Here is a 20266-nt window from a genome sequence, read left to right on the forward strand (position 1 = left end):
GTGTGAGAGTTTTCACCGCATTTTGTGACAGGACACGATCACACACGGCAGTGCGCAACAGTTTTACGGCAAACAAGAGATCACGGCTGCGTCCGAAACCGCGTACTTACCTACTATAGGCCTGTAGTAGGCGAAATACATGCATCTCGGCTACTATATAGAAGCTAAGTACACAGTTTGGGACGTAGCCCACAGCTTCAAGCAGTCGTCTATTTGCACGTATAGCATGACAAATAATTAACCGCACTTGAAGCATTCGTAAAAATAAAAAACACCCCAAACTGTATACAGTACCATAATGAAGACCAACTGTATGTTGATACGTGAAATTCTGGAGGGAACGTCGGACGGCGTGGCGCGGTGACGTAATGACGTGTGCCGTTAATCCATCTATGTTCTCTAACATGTAAAACAGGACCTTGAAAGGAGTATTCTAAAAGCGACTCATGTAAACACCTTAATCACAGTATTGTCTTATTCAGAATAAACTCAATAATTACATTACTCCTGTCCATGTAAACGTAGTCACTGAAAGGTCCTCAAAAGTATCAAGTAAAGGCATTTCAACAGCACAAAAGGTTCCTGTGCAGAACCTGATGAACCCATCTGGAGAAGTTAAACAGTCTAAACTGCAAAGCAAGGGAAACAGAACTCTCGCTTTTAGAAGAGGTTTTGACATTTGAGTGCAAACTTGAATTGTTTGCAAGGCACATGGATTGTGGTTAACCTGATGAGTTTCCCATGTTGAAACAGTACAAAGAAAGGACATGGAGATACAAAAGATGATGAAGAAAGTGATGCTAATGGTAAAACAATTATTTGCCTGACTATTTCATGGATTTAATCAGAAAAAGACACTACGCCCACCACACAACATAGGAGGTCATACATTCAGGTCTTTATCGTCTCTTAGTGTTCCCACACATATGGTGACTCAACTGAACAGATCACTTTTTCCAAATCTATGTAGACCAGTGTCTACGGTTTTTTGCACCACTGAACGCTAAAATCATCGTAATGATGGGTTTACTGCAACTCTACCATAATACCTCTCTCCATGTAGTTGTTGATGAACTGTTCTTTAACAGCCTGTTCACATCTTGCTTTAGCATTCTTCCTTACCACAAGAAGTTGCTCTTGTGTATTTCATTACATATTGCATTAATCCACAATCATCATGGTCATTGAATGTGTGCTTTAGACCCAAATTTCCAATGCTGTTCACTGTGTTTCCCATAGAACTAAACACAGATGAGAGTCCTTGTTCTTATTGAAACACAATAAGCAGAGTTGTCGGTGACTGAAGCTCCAGCCACCAGTGGCCCAATAAATGAACCATATTTAAAACACACACCATCTTGATTCACAATATTATATTACGACATTTTAAATATACAACCATGCACAATAGGATGTCAACTGCTTAATATCTCACACTACACCTGTCTGAAGGCATCCGCACTCATTTTTTTTTTCTCAAGCTTCACCCTTCAGTTTTCACCTGGATGTGGTTGGTTCTATACAAAACCCTGACCAGGATAAAGTGGATATTGAAGATGAATGAATAAAATGTTCATTGTTACTTATATATGAATACTAAAGTGCTTTCTTCTGAAGTGTAATGCAAAGCAAAGTGGATAAAATTTCGTCCCAAGCGTTTTATTCCTCCTACACCACAGTAATTTGTGAAAGACTACAACTAGCTTGGTTTACAGAGAAAATCCCCGGAAGACTATTCTGTTTGACCATATCAACCATTACGCACATTTTTGTGTTTAAAATTTTTCTTAATCCATTTATTATTAGCCTTAGGCTATGTAGATTGTCTGCTATACAAGTTTCCTGTGAATGAGTTGTTACTATAGAAACATAAAATCCATCTGTAAATTACATTAGTCAGAACATTTTCCACAAAAAAACATAATGTGAGTATTTTTCTATGATTATACAATTAGCAATATCTTCTGGTAATATGCTTTTTTGGCTTTTTTTTTTTTTGCAACAAGGATATCACATAACCACATACTGTATATTACAAAACACAGGAAAATGAGGAAACGATAAGTGATTTGTAATGTGAAATGTGAGATGCTTTTCTGCTCACCACGGTGGTAAAGAGTGGTTATTTGCGTTACTGCAGTCTTCCCGTCAGACCTGGCCATTCTCCTCTGACCTCTCTCATTAACTAGGCATTTTTCTTGGATAACACAATTTTGCACTATTCCTGATAATTCCAAGCGCTCAGCTTCTGAAACACAAACCAGCCCGTCTGGCACCAACAACCATGCCACGGTCACTGACATCACACCCCCCGATGTTTGATGTGCATGGAAACTAATGCTGCTGACCTGCATTTCTGTCATTTTATACACTTTGCTGCTGCCTCATGATTGGCTGATTGGATAAGTGCATGAATGTACAGGGGACCAGGTGACCCTTATCAAGGTGGCTGGTGAGTAGTTTCCTTTATACATAAATGAACTGGTATAGTTGTCTGGTAACTGCTACTGTTTAGGGGGAAAAACAGACATGTGAGGTAAGGGGAAAAAATCTACTTAATGGAGAACAATTTCCATCATATACAAGTACCCTGGCCAAACCTACCCATACTTGGCACTGTCAGCATGCCATAAATACAGCCCTAAGTAAATTTGTGCTGTTGTAAGCACACTGTAATGTATTCCTTGGAAACTGTTATACAAGACTTTAGCCATACTATATACTTATAATCATTCCATTTGATATTTATGTGTTACTAGCACTTCAAATTATGGCAGTTTAACTAATTAACTTGTTTGAAGTTTTATTAGATTTTACAGTTATTTTGTTCTTCTTCGTCATATAATTTATTAAGTACATACGGAACTAGTAGAATAATTAGAATGATTTTATATTATATGATTATACAGCTTATTCCATTTAACAGCTACTTACAATAACTACAAATGATGGCTGTTTAACATATTTACTGGTTTAAAAATGCATAGTGGATATTTTGCTGTAATGTTAAATATCCATACTTACAAATATCAGGGTATCAGATATATAAAAATAGACTAAATTTTTTGAAACGGAAATGGCTGAATGGCTCTTGGCTGCTTATTAGTTTTACTAGACAGAGATCTTTCTCACAATAATCATTAATAATAAAGTAGAAGCAAAAGCATTTCAATTTTAAAATGCCAAAAAGACGCCCACTCAGAGTGCGCACGACCACCAGGACCTACCCCAATCCCCTTTATAAGGACTATAATAACAGCTTGAACATAAAAGTTTACAGGTTTGGCCAGGTTTCAAGCAGTGATGAGAAACATATGACCAGCAATATTATGTATTCAGCAGCAGTTAAGACTTGACTGACACTGATCAGTGTGTGATGTCTTTTTACGCATAGCTCCTCTGGTCGTTTTATGTCCATTCAGGAACTCTTTTGAGCATATTCTCTCACCCCCCTCCTCCCCTCTTGAACTTTTCTGCAGGAATTTGGGATCAGCAGACATTTTAATGTTGCTCCTGCAGGATTTTGGAGGGTAACAAGGATAACACTTACTTCTCAGGTATGGCTTTTCTTTTACATAAAGCATTGATTTATTGATACTGAACTGAGTTATAGATAAAATTAATGAATTTTTCCTTGAGTGAGCTTGCATTGATATTTCACATCAACATGAATATTCTAATAGCTACAATTCTCTTCTTCTGCCATTAATTGATTCACAATAAGTACTACAAACTTTAGCATCTAGACTTAACAGAGGCACATTAATCAAGATGCTAAAGATGCTGATGAAATTAATATAGTGAATTTTATACAAATATTAATTTATACAACCCCATTTCACGCCTGCTGAAGAGAAAAACTTAATCTAGCTCACCGCTGTAACATAAAATTGTATTTTTAAAATGAAGAGTATTTAAAAATAATTCATATTAAATATTTCTATGGGTGAGAATAGTATTAGGAATCGGTTGCTATAGGCTTAATTTTTTGTCACAATGCTGTGGATATTCTCTGAAGAACAAACATTTTTGGACCTAGTTTTCCTAGGAGCTGACAAATCACATTAATCCTATTGCTGATTACGTTTCATTTACTTTTATATTTTGTAATGGTCTCAAAACACATTTAATACTGTTGAAGTCAATATGTATTTTTTTCTGATTGTACTTAATTTTGACACCTGTACTGTAATTCTTCTTTTATTTATTTATCATAAACAGAAATGGCAGTAAACTTGTACCGAACATGAAGCTATAGCAACAATTGTAGGCGATGGTCAAGGAAGGAAGATGAGAAGGGGAGCAAAATAATATTTTCCTGCCCTCTAGCTGGTGCTGCAGCTTGTACAGCAAAATGACACAATTTCTATATTCCTTTACATTTTGGTTTGTTCAATTTGTAAGCCCATTTTTGAACGGTGAAACTTTGTTTTTTGAGCCAGCTGAATTATTCTTTGAAAACATTAACACAACTACTACGACAATGCTAACATACCTACTACAACAATATATTGGCTTTTTCACTCAGCAGACAGACATTTAGAAACTTAACAGAAGAGATTTCCTATAATGTGATCAAAGGAACAGCCTGCACTAATACATACATTTTTTCCATTCACAGGCCCTAAACATCCCGACCTAATCTCCACAATGAGAGTCATTTTGTTGTTCGCCTTGCTTTTCCTGTGCCACGGAAAGAAATACAAGCCAATAAACATCATGGAGTTGATGAAGATTCATGACATCATGCAACAGGACAGTGGGAGCGATGAAGATGAAGATGACGACGACGACGACGACAATGATAATGATATTGAAGACAACTTTATTACAGACTGCCCTTTTGGCTGCCAGTGCCTCAGTAGGGTAGTTCAGTGTTCAGATCTAGGTAATAGATGCTTTGTAATAGATGCTGGCCCGTCTCAGTGTAAACAGCCCAAAGGGAATTCCTAATTAGCATAATGATGGATCACTCTTGTGTTTATGTTTTTAATAGGTTTGACATCAGTGCCACGTGACATTCCAGCAGACACGCTAATGATTGATCTGCAAAACAACGATATCACTGAAATCAAGGAGGACGATTTTAAAAAACTGACTAATCTCTATGTAAGAGGAATGACGAATGTTCGCATGTTTACTATTCCAAATGGTTACATACATGTTGTCTTAGTTCCTGTTTGAGTTTAGAGCTGATTAGGAAACCAGAACTTGCCAAATGTATGATTTAAATGCATATTAAGTAAACACTAACATCTGATTTTCAGTATTTTATCTCACACCATAGCTCCATCAGCTAAGTAGTTTTAAGTCATATGCTCTTTTTTTGTGTATTTATTACTACAGGCCTTGTTTCTGGTTAATAACCAGATTTCAAAGATTCATCCAAAGGCTTTCCAAAACATGGGGAAGCTCCGTCTACTCTACTTGTCGTATAATCTCCTGACAGAAATACCTGCAAATCTGCCAAAAAACATCTTGGAGCTAAGAATCCACGACAATAAGATCAGCAGAATCCAAAAGGACGCATTTAAAGGGATGCAATCCTTGCATGTTCTAGGTACGGATCTGTGTCTTCTGAAATGATAGAAATATGATATATAAGAAATATTCTTATTATATATAAGAAAAATGCACATTATATAAGACTTCTTCTGGGGCACTGGTTAGTCATTAGTACCCCTATTCAAGTGTTATATCACATTCTTTACTTGACTTACTTTAATTACTTGACAGTTAAATCTCGCAAGACAATGTTTCTGAATTTTAGATGTGTGCAAGGCAGAATACAAGTGTTACCACTACTTAATAATAAGCAGATCCTCCATTTTTTTTTATTGACCAAAGAGACCACAGCCTGGCCTAATTGTTTTTTTATTGGCTCACAAGGTACACAAGGTAAAAGTTCACCTAGACAAAGCTGGTGCAAAGCAAAAGTAACATGAAGTAAATGTGCATCTTTCAGTTAACTCCCTTTTATGTCAGACAAATTTTATTCATGTCATGTACTATTTTGAGTTTGAATGTATTTTAATCTGTTTTAATTCATATCTACTTCAAATCATCATTAGACATTTGTTACTGATAAGCAAATCACAAAAGAGAATCAGATTTTTTTTCGAAACTACTAAAGATATAGCACATCATTTTGCGTCGGCTGCTTAAAATTCCCGCATCCCTGCGGCCACATCCCAGCCTGTTTTTGGAAGGTGGGAGGAAACCGGCGAACCCGGACAAAACCCATGCCGAGATAGAGAGAACATGCAAAATTCCACACACAGAGGACTGAACCAGGGATCCTGGAGGTGTGAGGCAGTAAAGCTAAGCATTGACAGCGCCTCCCAAAACAGTGTTTATTTGAAGTTAATTCAGCATGTAAGATTCATAATTCAAAATGTAGACTACTCGGAAAAGACTGACACAAACGTAAAGCCAGAGCAGATAAGGAAATACTCTTCCTGATTGGGAAATTTCAGCTGTCTGTGTTAAACTCTATGCGAAATATAAACATTTATATTATTTATATATTATTGTAAAAATTCTCCCAAAACAGACTACACAGGAAAGCGATTTAGTTTGATATACGTTGTGATTCTGTGTTTTATTCAATGAGACCGAACAAACCAACTGCACCATTTCAAAACATTTCCTGGTTCCCAGCCATACTCTCAACTGAAAGCAGTTCTATCGCAATGCAGGTTAACTGCATCATGTGTTACAACCCTATAGAACATGTCTGATAAAACAAGTCAAACTATGACCTGGAAGCATGTTTAATGAAATGAGATTTTAAACAAGAATATGTAATGTAAGTGCCACTTCATATATAGCATGTTTAATGTGTTAAATGTTCAGGATCCCTTACATTTCAGTACATTATTCCCCCAGAAATGAGCGCTAATCCTATTGCCAACAGTGGAATTGAACTAGGAGCGTTTAATGATATGGCGACCCTTTACCTGAGAATTGCAGAGGCAAGGCTCACAGCAATACCAAAAGGTAACGTCTTTCATGGCAACTGCATGGTTACATGATTTTGAGAAATGAAATCTTTTTTTTATTTGTATTATTTTCAGCACTGCAAAAATTGTACTCTTGTGCAATTGTAAGTAACAGTACTTAATATGTTAAAATACAATGTGATAATATATTATAGTACCTAATGGTACACGGTTTAAACTTAACGCTTTAAAACAAACTGAGCTGCAAATTTTGGTTACAGATTTAACATTTTGATCCAAAATGCGAGTGTTTATATCGAAATTTAGAAAACGTAAATAATCCTGTGGTTTCGGGAAAGAATGTACATACTTCAGATGAGGAGAAGAACACAGGGTTAAACTGACATACAGTGGTGCTTGAAAGTTTGTGAACCCTTTAGAATTTTCTATATTTCTGAATAAATATGACCTAAAACATCATCAGATTTTCACACAAGACTTTAAGGTAGATAAAGAGAACCCAAGTAAACAAATGAGACAAAAATAATATACTTGGTCATCTATTTGTAACTAAAGCTTTACAGTAACTGTTGATCAGTCCTGCACATCGGCTTGGAGGAATTTTAGTCCGTTCCTCAGTAAAGAGCAGTTTCAACTCTGGAATGTTGGTGGGTTTCCTCACATGAACTGCTTGCTTCAGGTCCTTCCACAACATTTCTATTGGATTAAGGTCAGGACTTTGACTTGGCCATTCCAGAACATTACCTTTATTTTTCTTTAAACATTCTTTGGTAGAACGACTTGTGTGATTAGGGTCGTTGTCTTGCTGCATGACCCACTTTCTCTTGACATTCAGATCACGGACAGATGTCCTGACATTTTCCTTTAGAGTTCGCTGGTTATAATTCAGAATTTATTGTTCCATCAATGATGGCAAACTGACCTGGCCCAGATGCAGCAAAACAGGTTAAAACCTTGATACTACCACCACCATGTTTCACAGATGGGATAAGGTTCTTATGCTGGAATGCAGTGTTTTCCTTTCTCCAAACATAACGCTTCTCATTTAAACTAAAAGTTATATTCTGGTCTCATCCGTCCACTAAACATTTTTCCAACAGCCTGGCTTGTCCACGTGATTGCTGCAGAAGGGCAGCAATGTTCTTTTTGCAGAGAAGTGGCTTTCACTTTGCAACCCTGCCATACACACCATTGTTGTTCAGTGTTCTCCTGATGGTGGACTCATGACCATTAACATTAGCCAATGTGAGAGGCCTTTAGTTGCTTAGCAGTTACCCTGGATTCCTTTGTGACCTCGTGGACTATTACACGTCCTGCTCTTGGAGTGATCTTTGTAGGTTGACCACTCCTGGGGAGAGTAACAATGGTCTTGAATTTCCTCCATTTGTACACAATCTGTTTGAATGTGGGTTGGTGAAGTCCAAACTCTTTAGGGATGGTTTTGCAACCTTTTCCAGTCTGATGATCATCAACAACTATTCTGAGGTCTTCAGAAATCACCTTTGTTCTTGCCATGATGCACTTCCACAAACATGTGTTGTGAAGCTCAGACTCCGATAGATCCCTGTTCTTTAAATAAAACAGGGTGCTCACTCACACATGATTATCATGCCATTGTTTAAAAAAAAAAAAAAAAACCTGACTTTAATTTCACCTTCAAATTAACTGCTAATCCTAGAGGTTCACATACTTTTGCCTCTCACGGATATGTAATATTGGACCATTTTCCTCAATAAATAAATGTCCAAGTATAATATATTGTCATTTGTTTAATTGGGTTCCCTTTGTCTACTTTTAGGTCTTGTGTGAAAATCTGATGATGTTTTTAGGTCATATTTATGCAGATATATAGAATTCTAAAGGGTTCACAAACTTTCAAGCACCACTGTATACACCTTTTATGATTTTGGTATGTCTTAAAATAGCTGACTTTTAGTAGGAACAATAGCTAGACACAAAATACACTTAGGACACGGTACAAACAATCTGAAAAAAAAAACCAAAAAACATTTAGATGTTTTTTAAGCTCTTCAAAATACTGAAAATGGTTTCTCAGTGCAGGAAAGAAGAATCTCTTCTCCATAATTAAAAAAAAGAAGTTTATTTAGGCTACTCATTACACTTTAATTATGTTCACAGATCTGCCCTCTTCTCTCACTGAACTTCACTTGGACTATAATAAAATTGCTAAAGTTGAGGTGGAAGACTTAATCCGGTACAAGCATTTGCTGAGGTAAACACATAGCGTTACAGTCATAGCATCTGCCTGGTCATAAAAACAGACATTTATGAAGATGTTATTATTCGTCTCTATGTGCTGCAGGTTGGGGTTGGCTTTCAACCAGATCAAATTTGTGGAGAATGGGAGCCTAGCATATATTCCCAAAATCAGAGAAATTCATCTGGATAACAACAAGCTGAAAAATATTCCTCCAGGTTTGAACACGCTTAAGTATTTACAGGTAAGCAAATGTAATTTTGCAAAATGGTGTTAATCGTGCATTTAACTGCAAAAATTTTTTTTTAAAAAAAATTGCATTTTCCAATCAATTTTCCAATCAGCCAAATCATGTGGCAGCAGCACAATGCATAAATCATGCAGATACAGGTCAAGATCTTCAGTTAATGTTCACATCAAACATCAGAGTCAGGAAAAAGTGTGATCTCTGTGACTAACTGTGGCAGGGATGTTGGTACCAAATGGACTGGTTTGAGTATTTCAGAAACTGCTGATCTCCTGGGATTTTCACACACAACAGTCTCTAGAGTTTACACAGAATGGTGCGAAAAACAAAACACACTGAGTGAGCAATAGTTTGTGTGTGGAAACGCCTTGCTGATAAGAGAGATCAGAGGAAAACGGCCAGATTGGTTCGAGCTACCAGGAAAGATACAGTAACTCAAATAATCACTCTTTACAACTGTAGTGAGCATAAATGCATTTCACAGGCTGAAAAGGAAGAAGGGACTCAAATTTTATTGGAAGCACCTTAATGGGAATGCACAAATTAATGTGAGCTAGCTACTCGGGCTAGCTGACATGCTACATCCAACATTAGGCCATATTGTGTCTGAAATATCACTTAGTCAATATTAATTTCGTCAACAGAACTGTTGCATAAGAGCAATATTGCAGCCGTGCCGATATTCAGTACATTCACAGTCTTGCTAGTGTGATATTGCTTAATAAACAAAATCTATATATGAACCTATAATAAAAAAAAACTGATACTTTGGATTCCAGGGTATATTCAGCTATCAGCAAATTCAATTTGCAATATCTTCCAATGGTACAAACTATTTTAAGGCTGATTTAAACTGATTTAATTCTTTGTAGCATACTTTGTTTAATGAATCTGAGACCCTGTATGAAGTGTATAAATTTGATGAAACCGGCACAAAAGTCACACAACTGCACAACAACCAAACGTGACATCTCTGTTTAACCTGTGCTATTAGGTGGTGTACTTCCATGCTAATAGCATTAACAGTGTTGGAGTGAATGACTTCTGCCCAACAAGAAGCAAGGTAAAGAAGGCTCTCTACTCAGGAATCAGCCTATTTGCCAATCCGGTGAAATATTGGCAGATCCAACCAGCCACCTTCCGCTGTGCATCTGGCCAGAGATCTCTGCAACTCGGCAATTTTAGACGAAAGTGAGCACAGGGTTCCACTGGAGGGCAGCACCTCAACTTATATTTGATAATGTCTTTCAGTTAATAATTGGGAGCTTAATCCCTCAGTCAGGTTGCACGGTACATAGTTTACTTGAAAAACACCCTGTGAAGATAATTATGTAACAAAATATTCACCAGGCATTTTTGCTGGAAACTATTTAACCTGGTTTATTGGGACCACAGGTAATAGAGTAGCTATATTGGGTGCAATCATTGTTATAATCTGTTTAATCTGTCATGCCGAATCTGTTGGTTATCCGTGGTATTGCTGATCTAAAGTCATTTTTTTTAAACTGTATAATCAGACATTGTTAGTAAACCTTAAATTGTTTCACTGTCATTGTTATGTTAAATGAGCATAAAGTACTCGAGAGACACGATGCAGATCTCTAATGTAGACTAGGACTTGTAAACTATGAAATAAGCTACAGCCACAATTGTCTCAAACCTTTGTTGAAATGTGTAAAAAAAAAAAATGTTTTGTGAATAAACAGAGAGGAAAAACTTGGTAAAAACAAATGTTTCTGTCATCTACACCGATGGTATTTAGACGCAAATGAAAGATCCAGCGTCACAACCTTGATTTACTTAGCATTTTTTTGAAGAGGTAAAGCAAGAGTATTAAGGGTGGGTCCCAAATGCTAGGAGTTCATCCACTAGGTGGAAGACCTGATTCTAGCAAGTGACGTCGTCAAAAAACTAGACAGAAGTTATTTTGTTTGCTTACCTACACACTATACAACAAAGAATAGTCATCAGAAACGAGAATGAGATCATTTTCAGCTACTGTATTGTAGCTCATTCTGTAGATACTCCGGCTCTAGGCCATGATAGACAGTTCATGTTCTACCATTTACAGATACTTTGACTCAGAAGCCCATGTTAAGTCCTATACTTTGCTGTAAAGAGCTTTATGATCATACTAATATTATCTCACTCACTTAAGTGTAAATCTTGTGGTTCACAAAGCCATATTCAATCATGTAACTAGGAAATTAAGGCGACATTAACATTTTTGTCAGTCATAATATAGACACAGCCATGAGTGCACGATAACATGTACACATTTGCAAGCAATGTGATTGCCTAAGCCACCAGGGAAGCCTTTTTGAAAGTATTGGTGATCTATTGGCATGTATTTAGGAAAGAATATAAAACTATTCAGCTGATCTTACAACCACACAGCTGTTTGTTCAGGGGTTACTGCTACAACAGGTCATTAAAGAGGAAAGGAGAAGAGTGATTGAGAGCCACAGAGCCATACTGACATATCCTTGCAGTGTACTGTGGGTAATACGGACAGCAATTGAGAGACTCCACTATATACTGTGAAAAATGACGTCTATCCAGATGATCAAATTCTATGTGTTCCAAAGTTCTGGATGTTTATTAAAATGGTTGCCCTTCTACAAAGAATACTTATTGGCAAGAATTACATCTGAACTGTAAGAATTAGAAATGAATTATACACATAAGTCCTGGGGAGGTACCCTCAATTCATTCACTGGTCTTCATTAACCACCTGATTCTGGTCAGGACTGTGGTGGATCCAGAGCCTATCCCAGGAATAATGGGCGTGAGGTGGGAATACACCCTCGATGGGACATCAGTCCGTTACAGGGATACCATGCACACACACACACACACACTCGTTCACATCTAGGGGCACCTTAGCACAGCCAGTCCACCTACTGGCAAGTTCTTGGGAGGTAGAAGTAAACCGTAAAACCCAGAGGAAACCCACGTGGACATGGGAGAACATCTGTAATTCCACACAAACGATAACCAAGCTCAACCAGGGACCCTGGCGCCATGAGGAGGCAACACTACCCACTGCTCAGATATAAAATGTGTGCAATTATTATGTATCTTTCACCTGACAAAGTGAATTAAGTGCACATTTACTTACATGAAAAGTACACAATTGGACCTTGTGGATTATTGTTGAACATCCGATTGTACCTGGTCTATAAATTGGAGAAGAAAAATGTAAGAACGGTTGCTCAGTGTTTCTTTTAGAGCAGAGCCTTTGTTTTTTGGATCAGAGCCTAAACTGCATCTGGGTTTAAAATTGTTCTGTGAATGGTCCAAATTTCAACAAATCCTTATTTGTGATTCATGTTGGACATCCTACAACAATCACAAACTTTAACCAGCAGATGGAGCTTCTGCTTCAGCTTTTCTCAATGCCCTGTAGACAGAACCTATAAATCTCCCCTCCTGATTCATACAATAATAATGCTGACTTGAAGGTAAATACTGTATTTCTGCAGATGTTAATATGAACTTAACAGAAAGAAAACTACATTTTATATATTTTTAATCCAACTGTGATGAACATTTATTTAAGCGTTGGTGGGGGGAAGCTTCTACTATAGATTGTGGCACAAAAAAACAAAATCTTTTCAATGAAAATGTCTTAATCTGGGCTGCTAAACACTGAACTGCTTAACAATATCAGTAATGTTCTCCAGCTAGAAACAACTGTTTTTAAAGTTTTAAAGAGGGGTCATATTAGCAAACAGAGAAAGTGACTCACATTTTATGTCCTAGCTTTGTATTTAGTATATCAGGTTTAGAATAATATTAATAACCTGGCATATAATTCAATTACTGGCTAGGTTATTTCATTACAGCCTTGATAGTCAGGCAAAATGCATAACAGTACCATTAAAAAATGCATTTACTGTTTGTCATAAGAGCCAACCACTGCTGAAAATGAATACCAGTATTAGGAAAGCAGTGTTTTTACCAGATGTGAAATTTGAGCAGGACTTGATAGAGATTTTACTTTATCAAAATGTTTTTAACATGCATGACTTAGTTACATAATCCAAAAATTCTTTTAAAGCTCTCTGTTTCAAGGCTATTAACATTGCCAAATACAGGAACCATCAAAATTTCAAAAAACAAACAAACATCGACTTGATTCAGAGGGCAACATTCAGTTTGACTTCTGATATTATAGCTTTTGTATGGAATGATTGTATACTACACAAATTGGTTTGGCTCAGAAAGATACAAACTTGTATTTTAAAAGGAAAGATTTGCAAAGAATAACATCCATCCATCCTTTTTCCTATACCGCTTATCCTACAGGGTCACAGGGAACCTATCCCAGAGAGCATCGAGCACAAGGCGGGGGACACCCTGGACAGGGTGCCAATCCATCACAGGGCACAATCGCACACCCATTCATACACTAGACACTATGGACTTCTTAAATCAGGCTACCATGCATGTCTTTGGACAGGGGGAGGGAACCAGAGTACCCGGAGGAAACCCCCGCAGAACGGGGAGAACATGAAAACTCTGCACGCACAGGGCAGTGGTGGGACTCGAACCCCCAACCCTGGAGATGTGAGGCAAACGTGCTAACCACTAAACCACCATGCACCCAAAGAATATCATTCTTGTGCAAAACAGTAATCTTATTAAACTAAAATGAGGTCTAATTGGCATCTCATATTTTGGTTTGAGAATGCTAATCAAGTCCAAAGTTTGAAAAGTCTCAAAACTTAATTAACTTGTTAGGCCTTAATAGACTTGTTACTCAGGTTAAGAATTGTCATTAGGAGATGTCACCTGATGACAATTCCAGAACATAATAAACACCTCAAAATCCACCTTAAACTACTTCAAGAAACACAAGCTGAAGCTTTTCGATTGGCCCTCAGTACCATGACTTGAATGTCATAACAATCTGTGGGAAGATCTGAACCCTTTCTAGTACTGCACTGGCATTCCAGTCCAATGGCTTAATGTAAATCAACTTGGCAGACATTTTCAATCAGTATAAACAAATGAATTATTTTATCACCGCAGGTCTGTTAAAAGATTAGTCAGGACACTGTTGGGTTTCTGTGTGTAGGGTATCGTGACTGTGTTTAGCTGCTGCTGAACAGGGAGATGGGAAAGGAGAGGGGTGTGAGCCCCCTGCTCCACAAGAACACTGGTACAGGGATTATATGGACAGCACGATGAAAGCTTTTTTTGATACACCGTATACAACTGCCACAATAAAATCATAACATTTAAACCTAGTACGTTAGGTTAAAAAAAAAAAAAAGAAATACTTCTGAAAAACTGCAATTCAAAGCACTGAGTGTCTACTTTCATATGAGCCATTAGAGAGCTATGCATGCATGATGGCCCAAGAACATCTCAGAACTAAAAGAAAAGAAGGAAGAGTGGGTTAAATTTCCAATAACAAGAATAGAAAGACTCCTATGACAAAATATGTTTACAACTGAATTAGTAGGGTGTCTTTTGCATATGCCACAACTACTATTTCATTTTAAGTTCATCACATACAAAGTAACTGTGCATGAACATTTTCAAGGAAAAATGTTTTTTTTTTTTTTTTTTTTTTTAAATAGCTTGCTGCAGACGTTGTGAGTGTGGAATTTTGATCATAATAAATGATTCAGGATAGAACTGTAAAAAGGTTACATTCACGTTTTTTTTTTGTTTTTTTTTAATGAACCAAAGTAGTATAGCAGATTTTATTCAGCACCAACTAGGACCATGTTCTGAATGTCTTTTCATGTATACCTAGCAACATGATATCAAAAGGAGGATACACAAATGGATAGAAAATAGTCAACATTTTACTTCTGGATATTTCTGTGTACATTTTACCAGTGTGAATCACATGTCCTGTTTTAAATTCTTGTATTAACCACATAAATAAAAGACATGTATCTTAGTCTAAACCATGCCCAGAACAGACAGACACTAATGTCTTTTTCTGAAGGATGCCAAAACATCCTTGCAATCCTTTCAGCTACCTATAGATACTCACAATCTCTGTGTGATGTTCAAATTGACATATTATTTTCTTAAAGCATTCAATATGAAATAATTTCATTACACTTTTACAAATAGATGCCAGACTACTGACAGGTGATTGTCTGAGGGCCAAAGTTGGAGGCCCTTTTTCCACAACCATGGAATGTGTACACTTAAGAGTGTTAGAGACAAAGCGTTTCCAATGCATCAATTTTCTTCTCATCATCATAATTTGGTCAGTTCTGTGAGTGCAGGGAGACATAAAGGGGTGGCGTTTGAGGAGGAGGAGGGGGGAGGGGGGGTCTGGGGGTGGTTCACAGGCTGACAGAAACAGCCAGAGAAACTTTGCTCAGGAAACATATGGAACAAATCTGCAGGTTGGCCAGGGCCACTGTTGCCACGTCTCACATACCGGCGTCGTTGAGAAAAAAAAAAAAAACACAACCCCCCCCCCACAAAAAAAACCCCTCACAACAGGTTTGGACTGTTTAAGTGTTCCCATCCTGACAAACACCTGGAAAATAAATCCTTAAATAAAGTAAATCTGACAAAATTGCATAAAAAGTTACTTTTTAATTTGCAGTTAGAGACCAATCAGCCTCATATCTACAGAACATTCAACATGTTCATTGAACACAAAAGATTGACACTTTTTAAAAAAAAATAAAATCTGTTAACAGCAGGCAGAATAAATTGAATTTACAAAACATATATATTGGAAGAGGCTTCTTGTGAAGAATCAATGCATAAAATTAAAATAATTTACACTCTAGTTGCTTTATTTTCAACTGACTCCTTTTTCCTTGAGAGAAGGCTGTACTTCGTATACACAGAAATGTCTCCAGCTTGCTTTGATTAACATTATTTTTTGGAGTGCTCTTCTTTTCAACAAAATGTGGAATACTGTGTGCTGCTATTCTGACTTTCCAGTACTAAGAAACTTGCATATCTTAAAGTATCTTAACCTAGCTAATTTGGATATAATTAGGGTTGTGAGATTTTTCCCTGCTTGTGATTTACCATTTTTTAAAAATCATGATAACTGATGTAACTGTCCAGAACTATCCCAAAAAGAAAAAGGAAAACGAGCATTTACACCATTTCAGGAAAATATGGGAGGGCTTAATAAAAATGATTAGCTTCTGAACTTCTAGTCTTTTATTATCCACTATGCCCGCTTTGATCAAAAGGTGCAGGCTCTTTGTTGGTACCTCAAATAATGAAGACTACAGCAGGGCCAGAGTTCTAATTTGTGTTTGGGACTCAGATACAGTCTCAGTCTTTAAGACTTGGGTAAAAACATATTTGCTTAGTCAAGTCTTTGATTAAAAAGCTTTTCTCTTAGGTAAAGGCACACATTCATCTCACGGTCATAGCATGTTTTGGTAAACTGGGCTGTTTGGATGAGTCCCTTCTTCTACTCTGCACACAATATACATCTTCTTAAACCATTACATGACAAGAGAATATCTAATAATCTGTGTTCTCTCTATAGCCCCCTTTCTCCCTCTCTCTTTCTGTGTTGAGGTACACATTTTACTCCCACGATACCAGTGCTCCTGCGTCCTTCTGCCCTCCAGTCCTGCCTGATCCATTCTGATGCCCCACTTCTGCTCTGAGCTTTCGTAACCTGAAAATCACTTGCTGCTTCTGAAAATGGCCCCACATTGATAGCTGAAAGATCACCACGGGTTTACTGTGGCTGGTACCACACAGACACCCTAAAGATGGCTACGGATGATCTTCCTTGGAAGTCTAAGAACACTTAGCAATTGATACTACTGAGAACAGTTTATACTAAAGACTCAATCATTGAACAGTTGATAACTTCAGTTGGATACAACAGACTTAAAGATAAAACTCTAATGATGCTCATACTCAAGTTCCTGTTAACACTATTAGCATTATTTGGAAGCAGTATGCAGTTACAGAAGAGAAATTATTTATAAATCACACTATCTGGTATGACCCAGAAAAGGATGGGTCCTCTCTAGGTTTCTTCCTCTTGTTGTCTCAGGGTGTTTTCCCTTGCCACCATCACCTCTGACTTGCTCATTAGCAATAAACTTACATTTTGAATTGAAATTTTATATCCGGATTTCTGTAAAAGGTGCTTTGTGACAATGTCCATTGTTAAAAGCGCTATATGAATAATTTAGGAAAAAATAATTTATAAATAATTTTTAGAAAAAATGGTTGAAAAATGGTGTTATGGTTAATTAGGTTAATCTCACATTGAAAATGACAAAAATAAAACGTTTAATTGAAGAAAATGAAAACTCATGAACACCACATGTGTAAATTATTTGTACCCTTGGAAATCCTTATGAACAAAGTGTAACTGATGCATGCTCCCGTTTATATTTGAGCTTTTTTTAAACTCATCGAGTGTTTTGCCATTCTTAAGTGGTCATCCATTATGGGGAGGTTCAGAGAATACACAAATTAAAAAAGAAAACAAAATGTGTTCATCAATAAGGCTATAAAGAGTACGTGAGTGTATTTGGCCTCCATGCACAGTGATGAGGATGCTTAGAGATATAAGAATTTGCAGAAGATGGCAGCATTTCAATTACTGGAAATTTGACAGGAACCAAGTATATGGTCAGATGAGACAAAAATAAAGCATTTGGCAACACACACTCAAGGTGGGTTTGGTATTATCAATAAAATAACCTAATCCCCACCGTTAAGTACGGTGGAGAACCTGTGTGGCTGTTTATCCTCCAAATTCCTTCGGCACCTTGTTACATGACATCATTATTTACACGAAGTACCAGGAACTTTTAAATGAATATTGGATGCATCTACCAAGAAGTTAAAACTGGGCTATGGTTGGATCCTTCGGCAGGACAGTGATCCAAAACATGCATCCAAACCCACATAAAAATGGCTCAATGACCACAGAATCAAGCTTTTGACATGGCCTCCCTATCTGACTTAAACCCCACTGAAAATATTTTTGCTGAGCTGAGAGAGAGCAGAGAGCCCTGGAGAATCTGGAGACATTCTATGTTGAGGAGTGGTCTAAGATGAATTGTTCTATATTCTCCAATCTCATCGAGCATTACAGGAGAAAGGTTGCACAAAGTACTAAATGCAGGTATGCCAATAATTGTGATACATGGTTTTGTTAGAAACTGTCATAACAATAACAGCACGGTAGGTTTTTGAGCATGAACTGCTCATTTGTGGTCCAGCCACAACTTCTATTGGGTCCAAGTCACGACTTTAAGAGGGCCAATCCAAAATTTCTTTTCAACTATTCAAATGTGAATTCTGTCCTTTGGATCACTGTCTTGCTGCAGAATCAAATTCCTTTTCACTTTCAGCTCAGATTCAGACTAGCAGGATGTCCTGTTTAACACAATGTTTTCACCAGTCAAAATTGAACCCCCAAAAAATTCCACTTTGTTTCATCTGTCCATATGATGTCCTGAAATTCTTCCAGGTGCTTTGCTGCAAATATATTATTTTGGTTAACTGTGGTTCCCAGATGGCACCGGTCAAAAATATGCCCATGAACTGTTTTTATATTAGAACCATGAATATTGCCCTTAGCTGAGGCAAAGGATGAGGCAAAGGATGTCTGTACATCTTTGTACATTCTTGTGGGATGTTTACCAGATGCTGAACCCTTGGAGAAATTTTGGCAAGCGGTCCATTCCTGGGAAGATTCACCACTGTTACGAGTGTTCATCATTTGGAGATAATGGCTTTTACTGTGGTTTGGTGGAGTCCCACAACTTTAAAATGTCTTTGCAAACATTTCCAGACTGATGTACTTCAACATTTTATTCCTCTTCTCCTCTGGAATTTGCTTTGATCATGGCATAGTGTGCTTGTAGAAATGTGGGAATGAATTCACCCTGATGGTATGGTTTAACATGAGTCAGAATTCTAATCAGAAGGGCTGCAGCCAAGACTGACTGTGTTCAATTAGCTGAGTCTAGTTAAATTAAACGTGGTTGACTCTTTCTTGCATGACTAATAGGGAACTGTAATGGACATGCGGGGACAAGAGGGGACTAGTGTATGCTGCTCACACACACACAGGGGAGGATAGTTACAGAAGTGGAGGACCACAGTTGGAGATGTACAGAATTGGTATAGTATCATACACAGGAAAGAGAACTGGATAAATTTGTTTGTTAAATAACTTTAATAATGTGTGTCTTTTCTGGGGTTTGTTTTCTTTTGTGTATTGTTATGTAATAAATAGGGCTACAACAACTAATCGATAAAATCGATCAGTAAAGTAATCGACAATGAATTTCATTATCGATTAGTTGGGTCTGTGACATCACTGTGGATAGCCCCATGAGTGACGTCACTTCACAATGGTGGAAAACGCATTTCTATGAATAAAACACATCTGAGAAACAGCGGAGGTCGCAGAGTGAGCTGCTGCGGGAAAAGTGCACGATCCGGGTCGTCCAAAACATGAGAATGTTTTATATTAAGCGCTTCAAACAAACTCGTATGTGTATTAACGCGGCTTGTCGTGTCAGATGCTGTGACCTATGCGCGTGCTGTTTAATGTGTTCCAGACACAGAAATTACATTTATACATTTATATCCTTATCTGTAAATGTTAGAAATTCATGCCAGTATTTCCATTTTACATAAAGGCATCTCCATTAAACTTCACTGAATGAGCACGAGTCCACGCATGCGCATCAATCAAACAGCACGCAATAGAAATGACGCGCAATAACTCTGAATAAAATATTCATTTTGATCAAATATGTTGCCTGATGATATGTGTTTGGTTTTTTTGGGGTTTTTTTTTTTTTTTTTTTTTTTTAGAGGTTCACATACTTTTGCCACTCACAG

At 37.3% G+C, this 20266-nt stretch overlaps 2 protein-coding genes across 2 annotated transcripts in view; one reads left to right on the top strand and one right to left on the bottom strand.

Annotated features, from left to right (window-relative positions):
- The window catches only part of cenpp (centromere protein P), an 88334-nt gene that overhangs the window by 28405 nt on the left and 39663 nt on the right, over positions 1 to 20266 (bottom strand). The gene's annotated exons all lie outside the window — the stretch shown is intronic.
- On the top strand, positions 3333 to 11449 carry aspn (asporin (LRR class 1)). The gene is made up of 8 exons (XM_053653144.1): positions 3333 to 3557; positions 4622 to 4888; positions 4997 to 5109; positions 5347 to 5560; positions 6889 to 6999; positions 9102 to 9195; positions 9286 to 9424; positions 10422 to 11449. The coding sequence occupies exons 2-8, from the start codon at positions 4651 to 4653 to the stop codon at positions 10620 to 10622; spliced, it is 1110 nt and encodes a 369-aa protein (XP_053509119.1). The 5' UTR covers positions 3333 to 3557; positions 4622 to 4650; the 3' UTR covers positions 10623 to 11449.

This window comes from Ictalurus furcatus, chromosome 21, assembly GCF_023375685.1.
Source record: "Ictalurus furcatus strain D&B chromosome 21, Billie_1.0, whole genome shotgun sequence".
Taxonomy (NCBI): Eukaryota; Metazoa; Chordata; class Actinopteri; order Siluriformes; family Ictaluridae; genus Ictalurus; species Ictalurus furcatus.